The 20,458-nt window shown below is 47.7% G+C and overlaps 1 protein-coding gene across 1 annotated transcript in view; it reads right to left on the bottom strand.

Annotated features, from left to right (window-relative positions):
* LOC146855485 (sodium-coupled monocarboxylate transporter 1-like) overlaps positions 1–20,458 on the bottom strand; it is a 425,617-nt gene that overhangs the window by 128,301 nt on the left and 276,858 nt on the right. The window contains exon 7 of the mRNA XM_085651146.1: positions 14,218–14,347. Coding sequence (XP_085507272.1) covers positions 14,218–14,347 — 130 coding nt within the window. The remainder of the gene's footprint in view (positions 1–14,217; positions 14,348–20,458) is intronic.

Genomic DNA, 20,458 nt, shown 5'->3' with positions numbered 1-20,458 from the left:
TATACAGCGTTTGTCAATAGCCACCTTGGGCAGTGCTTGTGTATACCCATGGCGCGCTGTAATGAGCACCGGCACAGATCTGAAAGCGCGCTGTGTGCGCGTTGTACTAAAACACTCCCATGAATGGATGTGTTTGGCAGCGTGAAACCTATACAGCGTTTGTTAATAGCCACCTTGGGCAGTGCCTGTGTATACCCATGGCGCGCTGTAATGAGCACCGGCACAGAACTGAAAGTGCGCTGTGTGCGCGTTGTACTAAAACACTCACATGAATGGATCGGTTTGGCAGCGTGAAACCTATACAGCATTTGTCAATAGCCACCTTGGGCAATGCTTGTGTATACCCATGGCGCGCTGTAATGAGCACCGGCACAGATCTGAAAGCGCGCTGTGTGCGCGTTGTACTAAAACACTCACATGAATGGATGTGTTTGGCAGCGTGAAACCTATACAGCGTTTGTTAATAGCCACCTTGGGCAGTGCCTGTGTATACCCATGGCGCGCTGTAATGAGCACCGGCACAGAACTGAAAGTGCACTGTGTGCGCGTTGTACTAAAACACTCACATGAATGGATCGGTTTGGCAGCGTGAAACCTATACAGCGTTTGTCAATAGCCACCTTGGGCAGTGCCTGTGTATACCCATGGCGCGCTGTAATCAGCACCAGCACAGAACTGAAAGTGCGCTGTGTACGCGTTGTACTCAAACACTCACATGAATGTATCGGTTTGGCAGCGGCTGAGGGGGGGGCTTGCTTAATGAGACAGTGTGAGGAGCCATACCCAGAAATACGATGTTGGTGCCATTCCGATAATAAACGGAGCCCTTTAAAGTGTGAAACTTGTGCCTTTCCAGTTTTTTGGGAGGGTGGGGGAGGATGGGGGAGTTTGTGCTGAACATGCGAGTCCGACTTTGTATTCTCCACAGTTCACGGGGCCCACAGGCTAGAGTGCAATGGGCTGTAAGTCTGTAAGCAATAGAATGTGTACATTTCTGTGTTAGAACTGTGGCTACACGCAAAACTGTGCGCGTGCTCTGTATATCAATGTATTGTTTTTTGGGTAGCGGCTTGAAACCCATTCAGTGTTTGTCAATAGCCACCTTGGGCAACGTCTGTGTATACCCATGGCGCGCTGTAATTCGCACCGGCACAGAACTGAAAGTGCGCTGTGTGCACGTTGTACTAAAACACTCCCATGAATGGATGTGTTTGGCAGCGTGAAACCTATACAGCGTTTGTTAATAGCCACCTTGGGCAGTGCCTGTGTATACCCATGGCGCTCTGTAATGAGCACCGGCACAGAACTGAAAGTGCGCTGTGTGCGCGTTGTACTAAAACACTCACATGAATGGATCGGTTTGGCAGCGTGAAACCTATACAGCGTTTGTCAATAGCCACCTTGGGCAGTGCTTGTGTATACCCATGGCGCGCTGTAATGAGCACCGGCACAGATCTGAAAGCGCGCTGTGTGCGCATTGTACTAAAACACTCACATGAATGGATGTGTTTGGCAGCGTGAAACCTATACAGCGTTTGTTAATAGCCACCTTGGGCAGTGCCTGTGTATACCCATGGCGCGCTGTAATGAGCACCGGCACAGAACTGAAAGTGCGCTGTGTGCGCGTTGTACTAAAACACTCACATGAATGGATCGGTTTGGCAGCGTGAAACCTATACAGCGTTTGTCAATAGCCACCTTGGGCAGTGCTTGTGTATACCCATGGCGCGCTGTAATGAGCACCGGCACAGATCTGAAAGCGCGCTGTGTGCGCGTTGTACTAAAACACTCCCATGAATGGATGTGTTTGGCAGCGTGAAACCTATACAGCGTTTGTTAATAGCCACCTTGGGCAGTGCCTGTGTATACCCATGGCGCGCTGTAATGAGCACCGGCACAGAACTGAAAGTGCGCTGTGTGCGCGTTGTACTAAAACACTCACATGAATGGATCGGTTTGGCAGCGTGAAACCTATACAGCATTTGTCAATAGCCACCTTGGGCAGTGCTTGTGTATACCCATGGCGCGCTGTAATGAGCACCGGCACAGATCTGAAAGCGCGCTGTGTGCGCGTTGTACTAAAACACTCACATGAATGGATGTGTTTGGCAGCGTGAAACCTATACAGCGTTTGTTAATAGCCACCTTGGGCAGTGCCTGTGTATACCCATGGCGCGCTGTAATGAGCACCGGCACAGAACTGAAAGTGCGCTGTGTGCGCGTTGTACTAAAACACTCACATGAATGGATCGGTTTGGCAGCGTGAAACCTATACAGCGTTTGTCAATAGCCACCTTGGGCAGTGCCTGTGTATACCCATGGCGCGCTGTAATCAGCACCAGCACAGAACTGAAAGTGCGCTGTGTACGCGTTGTACTCAAACACTCACATGAATGTATCGGTTTGGCAGCGGCTGAGGGGGGGGCTTGCTTAATGAGACAGTGTGAGGAGCCATAGCCAGAAATACGATGTTGGTGCCATTCCGATAATAAACAGAGCCCTTTAAAGTGTGAAACTTGTGCCTTTCCAGTTTTTTGGGAGGGTGGGGGAGGATGGGGGAGTTTGTGCTGAACATGCGAGTCCGACTTTGTATTCTCCACAGTTCACGGGGCCCACAGGCTAGAGTGCAATGGGCTGTAAGTCTGTAAGCAATAGAATGTGTACATTTCTGTGTTAGAACTGTGGCTACACGCAAAACTGTGCGCGTGCTCTGTATATCAATGTATTGTTTTTTGGGTAGCGGCTTGAAACCCATTCAGTGTTTGTCAATAGCCACCTTGGGCAACGTCTGTGTATACCCATGGCGCGCTGTAATTCACACCGGCACAGAACTGAAAGTGCGCTGTGTGCGCATTGTACTAAAACACTCCCATGAATGGATGTGTTTGGCAGCGTGAAACCTATACAGCGTTTGTTAATAGCCACCTTGGGCAGTGCCTGTGTATACCCATGGCGCGCTGTAATGAGCACCGGCACAGAACTGAAAGTGCGCTGTGTGCGCGTTGTACTAAAACACTCACATGAATGGATCGGTTTGGCAGCGTGAAACCTATACAGCGTTTGTCAATAGCCACCTTGGGCAGTGCTTGTGTATACCCATGGCGCGCTGTAATGAGCACCGGCACAGATCTGAAAGCGCGCTGTGTGCGCATTGTACTAAAACACTCACATGAATGGATGTGTTTGGCAGCGTGAAACCTATACAGCGTTTGTTAATAGCCACCTTGGGCAGTGCCTGTGTATACCCATGGCGTGCTGTAATGAGCACCGGCACAGAACTGAAAGTGCGCTGTGTGCGCGTTGTACTAAAACACTCGCATGAATGGATCGGTTTGGCAGCGTGAAACCTATACAGCGTTTGTCAATAGCCACCTTGGGCAGTGCCTGTGTATACCCATGGCGCGCTGTAATGAGCACCGGCACAGAACTGAAAGTGCGCTGTGTGTGCGTTGTACTGAAACTCTCACATGAATGGATCAGTTTTGCAGCGTGAAACCTATACAGCGTTTGTCAATAGCCACCTTGGGCAGTGCTTGTGTATACCCATGGCGCGCTGTAATGAGCACCGGCACAGATCTGAAAGCGCGCTGTGTGCGCGTTGTACTAAAACACTCCCATGAATGGATGTGTTTGGCAGCGTGAAACCTATACAGCGTTTGTTAATAGCCACCTTGGGCAGTGCCTGTGTATACCCATGGCGCGCTGTAATGAGCACCGGCACAGAACTGAAAGTGCGCTGTGTGCGCGTTGTACTAAAACACTCACATGAATGGATCGGTTTGGCAGCGTGAAACCTCTACAGCGTTTGTCAATAGCCACCTTGGGCAGTGCTTGTGTATACCCATGGCGCGCTGTAATGAGCACCGGCACAGATCTGAAAGCGCGCTGTGTGCGCTTTGTACTAAAACACTCCCATGAATGGATGTGTTTGGCAGCGTGAAACCTATACAGCGTTTGTTAATAGCCACCTTGGGCAGTGCCTGTGTATACCCATGGCGGGCTGTAATGAGCACCGGCACAGAACTGAAAGTGCGCTGTGTGCGCGTTGTACTAAAACACTCACATGAATGGATCTGTTTGGCAGCGTGAAACCTATACAGCGTTTGTCAATAGCCACCTTGGGCAGTGCTTGTCTATACCCATGGCGCGCTGTAATGAGCACCGGCACAGATCTGAAAGCGCGCTGTGTGCGCGTTGTACTAAAACACTCACATGAATGGATGTGTTTGGCAGCGTGAAACCTATACAGCGTTTGTTAATAGCCACCTTGGGCAGTGCCTGTGTATACCCATGGCGCGCTGTAATGAGCACCGGCACAGAACTGAAAGTGCGCTGTGTGCGCGTTGTACTAAAACACTCACATGAATGGATCGGTTTGGCAGCGTGAAACCTATACAGCGTTTGTCAATAGGCACCTTGGGCAGTGCCTGTGTATACCCATGGCGCGCTGTAATGAGCACCGGCACAGAACTGAAAGTGCGCTGTGTGCGCGTTGTACTGAAACTCTCACATGAATGGATCGGTTTTGCAGCGTGAAACCTATACAGCGTTTGTCAATAGCCACCTTGGGCAGTGCTTGTGTATACCCATGGCGCGCTGTAATGAGCACCGGCACAGATCTGAAAGCGCGCTGTGTGCGCGTTGTACTAAAACACTCCCATGAATGGATGTGTTTGGCAGCGTGAAACCTATACAGCGTTTGTTAATAGCCACCTTGGGCAGTGCCTGTGTATACCCATGGCGCGCTGTAATGAGCACCGGTACAGAACTGAAAGTGCGCTGTGTGCGCGTTGTACTAAAACACTCACATGAATGGATCGGTTTGGCAGCGTGAAACCTATACAGCGTTTGTCAATATCCACCTTGGGCAGTGCTTGTGTATACCCATGGCGCGCTGTAATGAGCACCGGCACAGATCTGAAAGCGCGCTGTGTGCGCGTTGTACTAAAACACTCACATGAATGGATGTGTTTGGCAGCGTGAAACCTATACAGCGTTTGTTAATAGCCACCTTGGGCAGTGCCTGTGTATACTCATGGCGCGCTGTAATGAGCACCGGCACAGAACTGAAAGTGCGCTGTGTGCGCGTTGTTCTAAAACACTCACATGAATGGATCGGTTTGGCAGCGTGAAACCTATACAGCGTTTGTCAATAGCCACCGTGGGCAGTGCCTGTGTATACCCATGGCGCGCTGTAATCAGCACCAGCACAGAACTGAAAGTGCGCTGTGTACGCGTTGTACTCAAACACTCACATGAATGTATCGGTTTGGCAGCGGCTGAGGGGGGGGCTTGCTTAATGAGACAGTGTGAGGAGCATAGCCAGAAATACGATGTTGGTGCCATTCCGATAATAAACGGAGCCCTTTAAAGTGTTAAACTTGTGCCTTTCCATTTTTTGGGAGGGTGGGGGAGGATGGGGGAGTTTGTGCTGAACATGCGAGTCCGACTTTGTATTCTCCACAGTTCACGGGGCCCACAGGCTAGAGTGCAATGGGCTGTAAGTCTGTAAGCAATAGAATGTGTACATTTCTGTGTTTGAACTGTGGCTACACGCAAAACTGTGCGCGTGCTCTGTATATCAATGTATTGTTTTTTGGGTAGCGGCTTGAAACCCATTCAGTGTTTGTCAATAGCCACCTTGGGCCACGTCTGTGTATACCCATGGCACGCTGTAATTCGCACCGGCACAGAACTGAAAGTGCACTGTGTGCGCGTTGTACTAAAACACTCCCATGAATGGATGTGTTTGGCAGCGTGAAACCTATACAGCGTTTGTTAATAGCCACCTTGGGCAGTGCCTGTGTATACCCATGGCGCGCTGTAATGAGCACCGGCACAGAACTGAAAGTGCGCTGTGTGCGCGTTGTACTAAAACACTCACATGAATGGATCGGTTTGACAGCGTGAAACCTATACAGCGTTTGTCAATAGCCACCTTGGGCAGTGCTTGTGTATACCCATGGTGCGCTGTAATGAGCACCGGCACAGATCTGAAAGCGCGCTGTGTGCGCGTTGTACTAAAACACTCACATGAATGGATGTGTTTGGCAGTGTGAAACCTATACAGCGTTTGTTAATAGCCACCTTGGGCAGTGCCTGTGTATACCCATGGCGCGCTGTAATGAGCACCGGCACAGAACTGAAAGTGCGCTGTGTGCGCGTTGTACTAAAACACTCACATGAATGGATCGGTTTGGCAGCGTGAAACCTATACAGCGTTTGTCAATAGCCACCTTGGGCAGTGCCTGTGTATACCCATGGCGCGCTGTAATCAGCACCAGCACAGAACTGAAAGTGCGCTGTGTACGCGTTGTACTCAAACACTCACATGAATGTATCGGTTTGGCAGCGGCTGAGGGGGGGGCTTGCTTAATGAGACAGTGTGAGGAGCATAGCCAGAAATACGATGTTGGTGCCTTTCCGATAATAAACGGAGCCCTTTAAAGTGTTAAACTTGTGCCTTTCCATTTTTTGGGAGGGTGGGGGAGGATGGGGGAGTTTGTGCTGAACATGCGAGTCCGACTTTGTATTCTCCACAGTTCACGGGGCCCACAGGCTAGAGTGCAATGGGCTGTAAGTCTGTAAGCAATAGAATGTGTACATTTCTGTGTTTGAACTGTGGCTACACGCAAAACTGTGCGCGTGCTCTGTATATCAATGTATTGTTTTTTGGGTAGCGGCTTGAAACCCATTCAGTGTTTGTCAATAGCCACCTTGGGCCACGTCTGTGTATACCCATGGCGCGCTGTAATTCGCACCGGCACAGAACTGAAAGTGCACTGTGTGCGCGTTGTACTAAAACACTCCCATGAATGGATGTGTTTGGCAGCGTGAAACCTATACAGCGTTTGTTAATAGCCACCTTGGGCAGTGCCTGTGTATACCCATGGCGCGCTGTAATGAGCACCGGCACAGAACTGAAAGTGCGCTGTGTGCGCGTTGTACTGAAACACTCACATGAATGGATCGGTTTGACAGCGTGAAACCTATACAGCGTTTGTCAATAGCCACCTTGGGCAGTGCTTGTGTATACCCATGGTGCGCTGTAATGAGCACCGGCACAGATCTGAAAGCGCGCTGTGTGCGCGTTGTACTAAAACACTCACATGAATGGATGTGTTTGGCAGCGTGAAACCTATACAGCGTTTGTTAATAGCCACCTTGGGCAGTGCCTGTGTATACCCATGGCGCGCTGTAATGAGCACCGGCACAGAACTGAAAGTGCGCTGTGTGCGCGGTGTACTAAAACACTCACATGAATGGATCGGTTTGGCAGCGTGAAACCTATACAGCGTTTGTCAATAGGCACCTTGGGCAGTGCCTGTGCATACCCATGGCGCGCTGTAATGAGCACCGGCACAGAACTGAAAGTGCGCTGTGTGTGCGTTGTACTGAAACTCTCACATGAATGGATTGGTTTTGCAGCGTGAAACCTATACAGCGTTTGTCAATAGCCACCTTGGGCAGTGCTTGTGTATACCCATGGCGCGCTGTAATGAGCACCGGCACAGACCTGAAAGCGCGCTGTGTGCGCGTTGTACTAAAACACTCCCATGAATGGATGTGTTTGGCTGCGTGAAACCTATACAGCGTTTGTTAATAGCCACCTTGGGCAGTGCCTGTGTATACCCATGGCACGCTGTAATGAGCAAAGGCACAGAACTGAAAGTGCGCTGTGTGCGTGTTGTACTAAAACACTCACATGAATGGATCGGTTTGGCAGCGTGAAACCTATACAGCGTTTGTCAATAGCCACCTTGGGCAGTGCTTGTGTATACCCATGGCGCGCTGTAATGAGCACTGGCACAGATCTGAAAGCGCGCTGTGTGCGCGTTGTACTAAAACACTCACATGAATGGATGTGTTTGGCAGCGTGAAACCTATACAGCGTTTGTTAATAGCCACCTTGGGCAGTGCCTGTGTATACCCATGGCGCGCTGTAATGAGCACCGGCACAGAACTGAAAGTGCGCTGTGTGCGCATTGTACTAAAACACTCACATGAATGGATCGGTTTGGCAGCGTGAAACCTCTACAGCGTTTGTCAATAGCCACCTTGGGCAGTGCTTGTGTATACCCATGGCGCGCTGTAATGAGCACCGGCACAGATCTGAAAGCGCGCTGTGTGCGCGTTGTACTAAAACACTCCCATGAATGGATGTGTTTGGCAGCGTGAAACCTATACAGCGTTTGTTAATAGCCACCTTGGGCAGTGCCTGTGTATACCCATGGCGCGCTGTAATGAGCACCGGCACAGAACTGAAAGTGCGCTGTGTGCGCGTTGTACTAAAACACTCACATGAATGGATCTGTTTGGCAGCGTGAAACCTATACAGCGTTTGTCAATAGCCACCTTGGGCAGTGCTTGTGTATACCCATGGCGCGCTGTAATGAGCACCGGCGCAGATCTGAAAGCGCGCTGTGTGCGCGTTGTACTAAAACACTCACATGAAAGGATCTGTTTGGCAGCGTGAAACCTATACAGCGTTTGTCAATAGCCACCTTGGGCAGTGCTTGTGTATACCCATGGCGCGCTGTAATGAGCACCGGCACAGAACTGAAAGTGCGCTGTGTGCGCGTTGTACTAAAACACTCACATGAATGGATCGGTTTGGCAGCGTGAAACCTATACAGCGTTTGTCAATAGCCACCTTGGGCAGTGCCTGTGTATACCCATGGCGCGCTGTAATGAGCACCGGCACAGATCTGAAAGCGCGCTGTGTGCGCGTTGTACTAAAACACTCCCATGAATGGATGTGTTTTGCAGCGTGAAACCTATACAGCGTTTGTTAATAGCCACCTTGGGCAGTGCCTGTGTATACCCATGGCGCGCTGTAATTCGCACCGGCACAGAACTGAAAGTGCGCTGTGTGCGCGTTGTACTAAAACACTCCCATGAATGGATGTGTTTGGCAGCGTGAAACCTATACAGCGTTTGTCAATAACCACCTTGGGCAGTGCTTGTGTATACCCATGGCGCGCTGTAATGAGCACCGGCACAGAACTGAAAGTGCGCTGTGTGCGCGTTGTACTGAAACACTCACATGAATGGATCGGTTTGGCAGCGTGAAACCTATACAGCGTTTGTCAATAGCCACCTTGGGCAGTGCTTGTGTATACCCATGGCGCGCTGTAATGAGCACCGGCACAGATCTGAAAGCGCGCTGTGTGCGCGTTGTACTAAAACACTCACATGAATGGATGTGTTTGGCAGCGTGAAACCTATACAGCGTTTGTTAATAGCCACCTTGGGCAGTGCCTGTGTATACCCATGGCGCGCTGTAATGATCACCGGCACAGAACTGAAAGTGCGCTGTGTGCGCGTTGTACTAAAACACTCACATGAATGGATTAGTTTGGCAGCGTGAAACCAATACAGCGTTTGTCAATAGCCACCTTGGGCAGTGCCTGTGTATACCCATGGCGCGCTGTAATGAGCACCGGCACAGAACTGAAAGTGCGCTGTGTGCGCGTTGTACTGAAACTCTCACATGAATGGATCGGTTTTGCAGCGTGAAACCTATACAGCGTTTGTCAATAGCCACCTTGGGCAGTGCTTGTGTATACCCATGGCGCGCTGTAATGAGCACCGGCACCGATCTGAAAGCGCGCTGTGTGCGCGTTGTACTAAAACACTCCCATGAATGGATGTGTTTGGCAGCGTGAAACCTATACAGCGTTTGTTAATAGCCACCTTGGGCAGTGCCTGTGTATACCCATGGCGTGCTGTAATGAGCAACGGCACAGAACTGAAAGTGCGCTGTGTGCGCGTTGTACTAAAACACTCACATGAATGGATCGGTTTGGCAGCGTGAAACCTATACAGCGTTTGTCAATAGCCACCTTGGGCAGTGCTTGTGTATACCCATGGCGCGCTGTAATGAGCACTGGCACAGATCTGAAAGCGCGCTGTGTGCGCATTGTACTAAAACACTCACATGAATGGATGTGTTTGGCAGCGTGAAACCTATACAGCGTTTGTTAATAGCCACCTTGGGCAGTGCCTGTGTATACCCATGGCGCGCTGTAATGAGCACCGGCACAGAACTGAAAGTGCGCTGTGTGCGCGTTGTACTAAAACACTCACATGAATGGATCGGTTTGGCAGCGTGAAACCTATACAGCGTTTGTCAATAGCCACCTTGGGCAGTGCTTGTGTATACCCATGGCGCGCTGTAATGAGCACCGGCACAGATCTGAAAGCGCGCTGTGTGCGCGTTGTACTAAAACACTCACATGAATGGATGTGTTTGGCAGCGTGAAACCTATACAGCGTTTGTTAATAGCCACCTTGGGCAGTGCCTGTGTATACCCATGGCGCGCTGTAATGAGCACCGGCACAGAACTGAAAGTGCACTGTGTGCGCGTTGTACTAAAACACTCACATGAATGGATCGGTTTGGCAGCGTGAAACCTATACAGCGTTTGTCAATAGCCACCTTGGGCAGTGCTTGTGTATACCCATGGCGCGCTGTAATGAGCACCGGCACAGATCTGAAAGCGCGCTGTGTGCGCGTTGTACTAAAACACTCACATGAATGGATGTGTTTGGCAGCGTGAAACCTATACAGTGTTTGTTAATAGCCACCTTGGGCAGTGCCTGTGTATACCCATGGCGCGCTGTAATGAGCACCGGCACAGAACTGAAAGTGCGCTGTGTGCGCGTTGTACTAAAACACTCACATGAATGGATCGGTTTGGCAGCTTGAAACCTATACAGCGTTTGTCAATAGCCACCTTGGGCAGTGCCTGTGTATACCCATGGCGCGCTGTAATGAGCACCGGCACAGAACTGAAAGTGCGCTGTGTGCGCGTTGTACTGAAACTCTCACATGAATGGATCGGTTTTGCAGCGTGAAACCTATACAGCGTTTGTCAATAGCCACCTTGGGCAGTGCTTGTGTATACCCATGGCGCCCTGTAATGAGCACCGGTACAGATCTGAAAGCGCGCTGTGTGCGCGTTGTACTAAAACACTCCCATATGAATGGATGTGTGTGGCAGCGTGAAACCTATACAGCGTTTGTTAATAGCCACCTTGGGCAGTGCCTGTGTATACCCATGGCACGCTGTAATGAGCACTGGCACAGATATGAAAGCGCGCTGTGTGCGCGTTGTACTAAAACACTCACATGAATGGATGTGTTTGGCAGCGTGAAACCTATACAGCGTTTGTTAATAGCCACCTTGGGCAGTGCCTGTGTATACCCATGGCGCGCTGTAATGAGCACCGGCACAGAACTGAAAGTGCGCTGTGTGCGCGTTGTACTAAAACACTCATATGAATGGATGTGTGTGGCAGCGTGAAACCTATACAGCGTTTGTTAATAGCCACCTTGGGCAGTGCCTGTGTATACCCATGGCACGCTGTAATGAGCACTGGCACAGATATGAAAGCGCGCTGTGTGCGCGTTGTACTAAAACACTCACATGAATGGATGTGTTTGGCAGCGTGAAACCTATACAGCGTTTGTTAATAGCCACCTTGGGCAGTGCCTGTGTATACCCATGGCGCGCTGTAATGAGCACCGGCACAGAACTGAAAGTGCGCTGTGTGCGCGTTGTACTAAAACACTCACATGAATGGATCGGTTTGGCAGCGTGAAACCTCTACAGCGTTTGTCAATAGCCACCTTGGGCAGTGCTTGTGTATACCCATGGCGCGCTGTAATGAGCACCGGCACAGATCTGAAAGCGCGCTGTGTGCGCGTTGTACTAAAACACTCACATGAATGGATGTGTTTGGCAGCGTGAAACCTATACAGCGTTTGTTAATAGCCACCTTGGGCAGTGGGTGTGTATACCCATGGTGCGCTGTAATGAGCACCGGCACAGAACTGAAAGTTCACTGTGTGCGCGTTGTACGAAAACACTCACATGAATGGATCGGTTTGGCAGTGTGAAACCTATACAGCGTTTGTCAATAGCCACCTTGGGCAGTGCCTGTGTATACCCATGGCGCGCTGTAATCAGCACCAGCACAGAACTGAAAGTGCGCTGTGTACGCGTTGTACTCAAACACTCACATGAATGTATCGGTTTGGCAGCGGCTGAGGGGGGGGCTTGCTTAATGAGACAGTGTGAGGAGCCATAGCCAGAAATACGATGTTGGTGCCATTCCGATAATAAACGGAGCCCTTTAAAGTGTTAAACTTGTGCCTTTCCGTTTTTTGGGAGGGTGGGGGAGGATGGTGGAGTTTGTGCTGAACATGCGAGTCCGACTTTGTATTCTCCACAGTTCACGGGGCCCACAGGCTAGAGTGCAATGGGCTGTAAGTCTGTAAGCAATAGAATGTGTACATTTCTGTGTTAGAACTGTGGCTACACGCAAAACTGTGCACGTGCTCTGTATATCAATGTATTGTTTTTTGGGTAGCGGCTTGAAACCCATTCAGTGTTTGTCAATAGCCACCTTGGGCAACGTCTGTGTATACCCATGGCGCGCTGTAATTCGCACCGGCACAGAACTGAAAGTGCGCTGTGTGCGCGTTGTACTAAAACACTCACATGAATGGATCGGTTTTGCAGCTAGAGTGCAATGAGCTTGAAGTCTGTAAGCAATAGAATGTGTACATTTCTGTGGTAGAACTGTGACTACACGCAAAACTGAACAGTGTTTGTTGTGCGCCTCGAGAAAAAGTACGGAAGGTGAAAAGGAAGCAAGGAGAGGGAGAAAGGGGCAAAGAGGGGGCAAAAGGAGGGTGCAAGGGAGGTACATGGGGAGCAAAGAGCGCGACCCATGAGGAGAACAGGACACATGGAGAGGGCGAAAAGACTGGGTGGGGTTACAGGTTATAGAGAAAGACCTAAAGCGAGCGCTTACAGGAACACATACGAATGCCATTAATCAAGCAGGATGGCTCTGTCTCCCTTCACGCCCAGGGAGGAGGGGGATGCGAGCAGAGCATCAAAGGGCTGGGTGAGAAGGGAGGGGGGAATGTAAGGGTCAAAGCGGCGAAAGTGAAAGTACTCCAGCAGAGCATCAAAGGGCTGGGTGAGAAGGGAGGGGGGAAATGCAATGAGCAGAGGAGCAGCTGTGCACGTGCATGTGATCTCGTGCACTCAAGGTTTAGGCCAGCCAAAAGTGTGGGTAGCACTTTGAAATTCCCACATATAAAATGTCTCTTTCGAGCCTTTGGCTCGCGAGACCTAAAAACTACCCCCAGCCTCACTTACCTTACCGTGGATCTCTTCCTGCAAGGTCTTCCTGCTTCTGTCCCCAGCAGCCAGCAGCTAGACCTCGCATTGCCTTAACCACGTATATGCGGGGTTAAGGCATATACATGGTAACGGCAAGCGTGGTTTAGCTTGCGGAGTCGGAACAATTGTGGTTAAGACTGTGGTGTTTCCCAAAATAGATGCATCTATTGCTAATGAATAACAACATAAATGGCCTAAGCAAATGAACAAGTGCACATTTTAGAGGGCTTCTAAAAGACATATAAACCAAAATATGTGACAATATATTGAATCAACAGCGCAAGTTCAAGTTTAATGGCTCCTTATCGAGATTGATTACAAAAAAAGGGGCAATTGACAATGTTGTCTCCTAACCCGTTACATTTTTCCGACATTTATGGAACACTCATGTCATGACCTACATGCCCTAGGATTATGTCAGGACTCCGTGGGTCCTATTTATTGACCAATGATTGGCAGATAGAGAGATGAATAGAAGAGCACGGTTCATTACACGATTACAATGTTTATTGATGTTGCCACGTGGTATAGGTTTGTGCAGCCTCAGGAACACAGATATGCTGATGTAATCTGGGAGGTAGGAATCCCTTACTGAATTTATTGGATAGCAAACAAATTATTTCCTTCAGTTTGCTGTTTTGTTCTGAAATGTGTACACTGAAGTTTTGTAAACTGGATTTAACTGCTAATTATATTTGTAAATAATATTTATATCAGGAGAGGTCTCATCAGAACCTTGGTTGTAAATTGAAAATTAGATGAATAAATCAATGCCTTCTATAAATGCCACGTAAACCAGTCTAAGCTGGTAGCCAGTTCTCATGACTTCAGGATAGAAATTAAGTACCTTGCTCACCTGCCTCCTCCACCTCAATGGCACTAAATCATGTAATGCAATGTGATGCACGGTCTTAGTTTATGTAATCATGTAAATAAAAAAATCCATTAATTTAATTACAGTTGCATTCCTTCATACATTATTACATACAACCAGTGAACATGTCTAGAACCACACCTGGTCTGGCGCTGATACAAGCTTGGCAGTCCAAGGATCACAGTCTCTGTAGAGTGAATAGAGGCAAAGTCCACAGAATATTGCACATGCAAGAATCATCCAAAGACCCAGTAGATTTATATACAACGACCTTAGAAGAAGGAAATCAAACAAGTCAATTATTGAAGATCAACAGCTTTTGTGAATCGAACTCCAAACATTAAGCCTAAATATGCCTGAGTAAACTTTTGTAAACATATTAGAAAATACACATTCAAATACACATTCATCAAACCTTTAATGAGACAAAATGTAGATGCTTACTAATTTACTGCAGCTGTGCAGCGGTGTCCCGTTAGCCCCCAAAGCCCCAACACTATGTGTGAGGCTGCTGATTGTTTCACGAGAGTTGTACATGCACCTGTAGACAGACTGTACTTCTACAGTCAGTTTATAGCATGATCATTATTAATATTACACACCTTCACTGTCAATATAGTGTCTCCTTGACTCCTTTTCAGAGTAGGTTTGCATTATCAGCACTACATTTGAAGGAAAGTATTTGTTCTATGCAGAGCATTCCATGTCAGAGGTGTTAGTGGCAGGCATCAGACCAGACTCCAGGTCAAAATATAGGGGCCCTGAAAACAAAAACTGGGGAATAATACCCAATTGCAGATGGATTACTTGCCATAGAACTCAACTTGAGCTCAATTTTTGCCTTGGCAGTAACTAATGAAGTGGTACTGATAGCACAATAATGTGCTCTAGATGACACAAAAAAATGCTATTCCATTAAACCTAGAAAGCAAATTTGCCATCCCCTGATGTTCTCCTGACACCAAAGGTAAGACATAACACAAAGAAAGTCACACATGTGAAACCCACTTTCTCTTCTATCTCAAGAGATTCCTTGGGATCTTTTGAATAACTCCCTACTTTCAGGGCCTCCGAGCGGATCTGCTCTTGAAGGGTGTAGGTTTTCAAATTGATCAAAATCTTCATCAGCTTTTCCTATTTAGGTTTTTTCTGAGGGGATCAAAATTAATTCTCCGAATATATGAGGCTAACTCATAGGGGTCTATCAATAGAATAAATTCTTTGATTAGGTCTACCATGAACCCTTTCAGGTCCTCACCTTCAACACCTTCTGTAATATTTAATATTCTCAAGTTAATACGTCTTGCATTGTTCTCTTAAATCTTAGGCCTATTGCAAAGTTCTTTCTCATCCCCCGACAGTGTTTTGATCTCTTCACCTCCACTTCTCCTTTTAGTTCTTCCAGTGAAGCGTCCAACATATTTATCCTTTCCATAAATACATCCATCTTACCCTCCAACCCATCACAAGCACCTTGTATTTTCACTTGATTTTTCTTGTAGGTCACAAATTAGAGTCTGATCTCTTCTGTTAGAACTAAAAGGAGTCCTTCAAACCCTACCCGTTCTGTAGGGTTATGTGTACCCCCTGTATTTTGTAGTTATTTGTGTGCACTGCTGTCTTGTTCTGGGCTTAGCTCCGTTGATACCTGAAATCTATTTTTGGTGCACACCTCTTTTATAGTCCCCCCTATGCTAATAGTCTCTGGGATTCCTTCCCCCCGTCGCTATAGCCCTGCCCTTGTGCATGGCGCCTGCTTGAGGTTGTAAGGGAAGAAGGGGTTTACCTGCCTCTTTTGCTGTCTGGACTTGATCTCAGAGAGGGAGTGATTTAGGTGCTTGGACCCCCCCAGTTATTCACCTAGTTTTTTCTTTATTCTCAAGTAAGGAACGTACTAAAGAGGTCGAGCCTTGGAAGTTCAGTGTATCCTTATTTTTGCCTGCAAGAGTTCCCATATTAAAATTGGGGGGAGGACAGGCCATATCACTATCCATGTGCTGTTTTCCTGAGGCCTTTTATGCACTTGCTAATGGCCTTAAACTCACTTTAGACTATCTCATAGAGTGCCTGTCCTCTCTTATGACCCCCCCAACTGTCCCACAGCACACATGACTTTTTCCCTTTGATTTTCTGTGGCTTAGCCAGCAGGATTCTTTGGGTCTCACTATTGCCTTGCACAGTCCACTGTGTCAGGCTCATAGGGTGCTCAGACAAATGTGTTGGCTTTGCTGACGATCTTGCTGTTATGGACGCCATCACTGAAACTCTTGGTGAGCTCAGTGAGCCTATAAACAGTGTTGCCAGATTCTGTTACCCGTCCCAAGCCCAACGCTGTCCAAGTTTAAGCCCAATTCAGCCCAACGCACACCAGTTTCAGCCCATAAACCAGCCCAAAGTTACAACCCACAATTTAAGCAAAATGAGCCTTCAGGAAACGTTTTACGCATAATCCTAATTTCTATTCAATATATTTATAGTGGGAGGAGGTTCAATGGCACCTATGCACTTCTGTAATCATTTTCCAATTCGATTAGTAACTACTGATTTTGAAGATCAGTACCATTAGGTCCTGTTGCTTGAACAAACTTTACAAGAGCAGACTGTAACCCATTTTAGTGAAGTCCAAATGCTGAAATGTTGAAACTCTGTGTCATGTAGCTCCTCAAACAGGGCATTTAATGAATTTAATGAATCTCACAGGATTAACACCACACAGTGATGCACATATAAAGTAACCACCTTGGCATTAAAGCAATTTCAGCACAACTTGATTGGCAAGCTGCGATTAGAGGCCCACTCCCTCCAGTTAAAATGTACAACGGCCAAATAGGTGAGTCACTTACTCTGATTACTGCCTGCCCTCCACTTCAAAGTCTTTCACCATGACTATCTACTGTGACACTAAAAGTTAAACAGAACCTACCTCATTGCCTTCGTGTTTCAGCATAAGCTTGACTAAAGGCCCCAGTCTTGGCAAGAAGCAGATGGGTTTGTGTGGGGTCCAAATGAAATCAACTGGAGTGGACAGGAAAAAGACTCCCAAAACCTTAGGTAATACCTTCCTACAACTTCTCAACACTAACGCTCCCTCAAGTCGAATGACACTGTCATCACTCCACTTGTCCCATTCAGTTCCATTCCCCTTCATCATTCGCACTGTTGGTCTCTCACATTACCATTGGGCGCCCAGGGATATTGCTGGAGCTGACCCTCAGGGGTGGCTGTCCTCAGAGCCATCTAGGGCTCCTGGAGGGGGACCGCCTGGCCCCCTCATATATTCAAATTTGCCCCGGGAGGTGGTGGTCCCCAGGGCCAGGGCTCCAACAGACCCCCTTCATTAGTGTATATGTGACCGGGAGAAGTGGTGGTCCCTGGGGCAGGGGGATCCACGAGGCCCCCTCAAATTGGTTAAATGAGCCTTGGGGAGGTGGCAGTCTGTGAGGCCCCCCCCCCGAACATAATTGGAAATAGCTCCGGGCAGGTGGCGGTCCCTGGGCCTGCAGGCTTGCCTAGTGGCCCACCCGCATTAATTATGAAAAGTGCCCCCGGAAGGTGGGGTGGCCCCTGGGGTTTGATAAGCCCTAGGAGAGTGGCCCGTGTGCCCCCTCCTGTATATATTTTATTCCCCCCGGACATGGCCCACCCAGGTTTATTTAAAAGCAAGCGCTGGAGCCCATTTTCGCAAATATCACAATTTTGACGCATTTTGATTTTTAAATGCTTTTATGCCATGACATGGTCCCAGGGGGACCGCAAGACAATGGCTTGGAGGTAAGGGTATTCCAACCCTGCCCCCTTTTCTTTATTTTCATTTATTTTGGGGGGGACTTCGTGAAGCCGAGTCCCAAGATGGCTGCCTGCGCTTCCTAGTTGAAGTGCTAGCATCCAATCAGAGCAGTGCATTTCCCTGCACAAGCTCGACTTTGTTTGCGAAGGCTTCGCAGCCAGAGATATCACTATAAATGAAAAGATTTACACCAAATAGGCAAAAGTCACTTCCTTGAACTAACATCTAACTCCCTGCCAAATTTGGTAAGTCCGTTCAGCAGTTAGGGCTGTAGCTGTGGCCGAAGGTTCCTATAGGAATTAGAATTACAAACACACTCCTATTTCGCACCCCAAATTCTTAGTCCCCACTGCACGGATCACCCCCAAACCTTCCTTGACAACCAGAACCTACCTTGACACTTTTTGGGAAAATTTCATGAAGATTTGTCAAACAATGCCAAAGTTATAGGCAAGTCAAAAAATGCTTTTCCTATAGAAACTAGGTCCTAACTATAACTACCTACTTGCAACCACCAGTAGGTAAAAATATATATATATATGTATATTCATATGTTTGAATACCCGATGCATCAAACCCCCCAAAGAGACGTCGGGACACAGACACAAATTTCTCGTGCAGTTATTTTATTTTTCGCACATCCGCCATGACGCGTTTCGGCCAACCTGGCCTTGATCACATGACATACTGCAAAGCTTACACCCTTTTTAGGTGACAAAGTGCTAGCTAATTCTATAAATGTAGACAAAATACTTCTAAACGCTCCAATAAAACCTACGCTGGGACTCTTATTGGCTGTAAAAATACAATTTTTACATCATACACAAATGTCACAAGTCTGTTATCCTTAATTTTTTCTTCATGTTTGCACATGTAAAAAGACATTATTATTGAATTTAAAATATATCTAAGGTATATATATATTCACTGAAAAAACCATAGGTTTCACACATGTTATAGTTAGCGGAAATTTTACTGATAAAAAACCAATGAAATTCCCCCGTTATAGTTAGTGCAGGCAACTATAACTCACGCGACCGCAATCCTCTGCTGATGCTAATACTGTATTTAGACACTTATTTGCCCATGTCTTCTTCCATACATTTTTAGCTATACATATATTACAAATATTTTTTTTTCATAAAGACACATATGTCATCAGCAGAAGATTGCGGTCGCGTGAGTTATAGTTGCCTGCACTAACTATAACGGGGGAATTTCATTGGTTTTTTATCAGTAAAATTTCCGCTAACTATAACATGTGTGAAACCTATGGTTTTTTCAGTGAATTTGCAAGGTTTTTTAAATGCTAATTCCTAACTATAACGTGTGTGAAACCTATGGTTTTTTCAGTGAATTTGTACGGTTTTTTAAATGCTAAGTTACTTTACGCCATTCGTGGCGTGCACGCCCACTTAACGCAGTTCGTTCCGTGCGCGCACGGTGCGCTTCGCGCACCGTGCGCGCACAGTGAGCACGCGGTGCGCTTCGCGCACCGCGCGCCCACTTTACGCAGTTAGTGCTGTACACGCAAGGACATATTAGGACATATTATGCGCTTCCTTGTGATAGGTAATCTGTTAAATTTAATTTGTAAGTGATGACAATAATACGCCATGCACAGAGAGTGTTTTGTTTTTTTTATTAAAATTTTTAGCGTAAGCGCACCGTACGCGTACGGTAAGCGTAATCGGCGAAATTTTCAAAAAATAAAAATTTACCGTTTTTGGCCTTAGGGGATCTTTGAGGACTCAACTAACATGGCTATGTGCATGGGCGCTGTCTAAACAGCCCCTTTATATGTTTTTTGCCTTTGTTTACAGCCCCCCCTCAGAGTGCGAGAGAGAAAATGGCGGCCGCCGCTTCCTGGTTTCGACCGATTCGAATGTTTACTTAGATGTAACAGCCAATCAGAATCGCGCTCGCGCACGCCACCGTACGCGTACGGTAAGCTTACGGTAAGCGTACCGTAAGCTGGCTCAGATATATATATTGATTTAAAGGCTATTTTCTCAGAATCTACTGAACAGATTTACACCAAACCTACAAAAGGCACTTCCTTGACCTAGGGACTACCTCTCTGCCAAATTTCTAGTAATTCTGTTCAGCCGTTCGGGCTGTAGCCCTGTCTAAAGGTCCTATGGAAAATTGCATGGGAAAAACGCGTTTTGGGACCCCCCTTTTATCTCAGCCCCCGCTTGACGAATCCCCCCGAGACTTTCAGGGTAGGAGCGGAGCGTAGAGCCCCACCTATTTTGAGAAATTCGCGAGGATTCTTCAACCGGCGCCAAAGTTATTCAAAATAGAATGTTGCGGATTTCCTATGGAAAAGGGGTCCTAACTATAACTACCTACTGGCGACCGCCAGTAGGTAATATATACCTCGTCTTGGAAGGGTCCGGACACTGCGCATATTGAACATTGTGGGGACATAAGAAGGAGTCTGTGAGTGCACCAGTTCCTGCTGGCAACCCATACTTACCTTTTAACATCATGTTGGAGTGTGCAGCGTTTGTGTAACATCACTGGAATAACATAGATACTGCGCTGCACTCTTGAGATGTATCATGGGACTTGTAGAGTGGCTTGCAGGCA

This window comes from Triturus cristatus, chromosome 4_1 (assembly GCF_964204655.1).
Source record: "Triturus cristatus chromosome 4_1, aTriCri1.1, whole genome shotgun sequence".
Lineage (NCBI taxonomy): Eukaryota > Metazoa > Chordata > Amphibia > Caudata > Salamandridae > Triturus > Triturus cristatus.
This window is presented reverse-complemented; position numbering and strand designations above follow the sequence as displayed.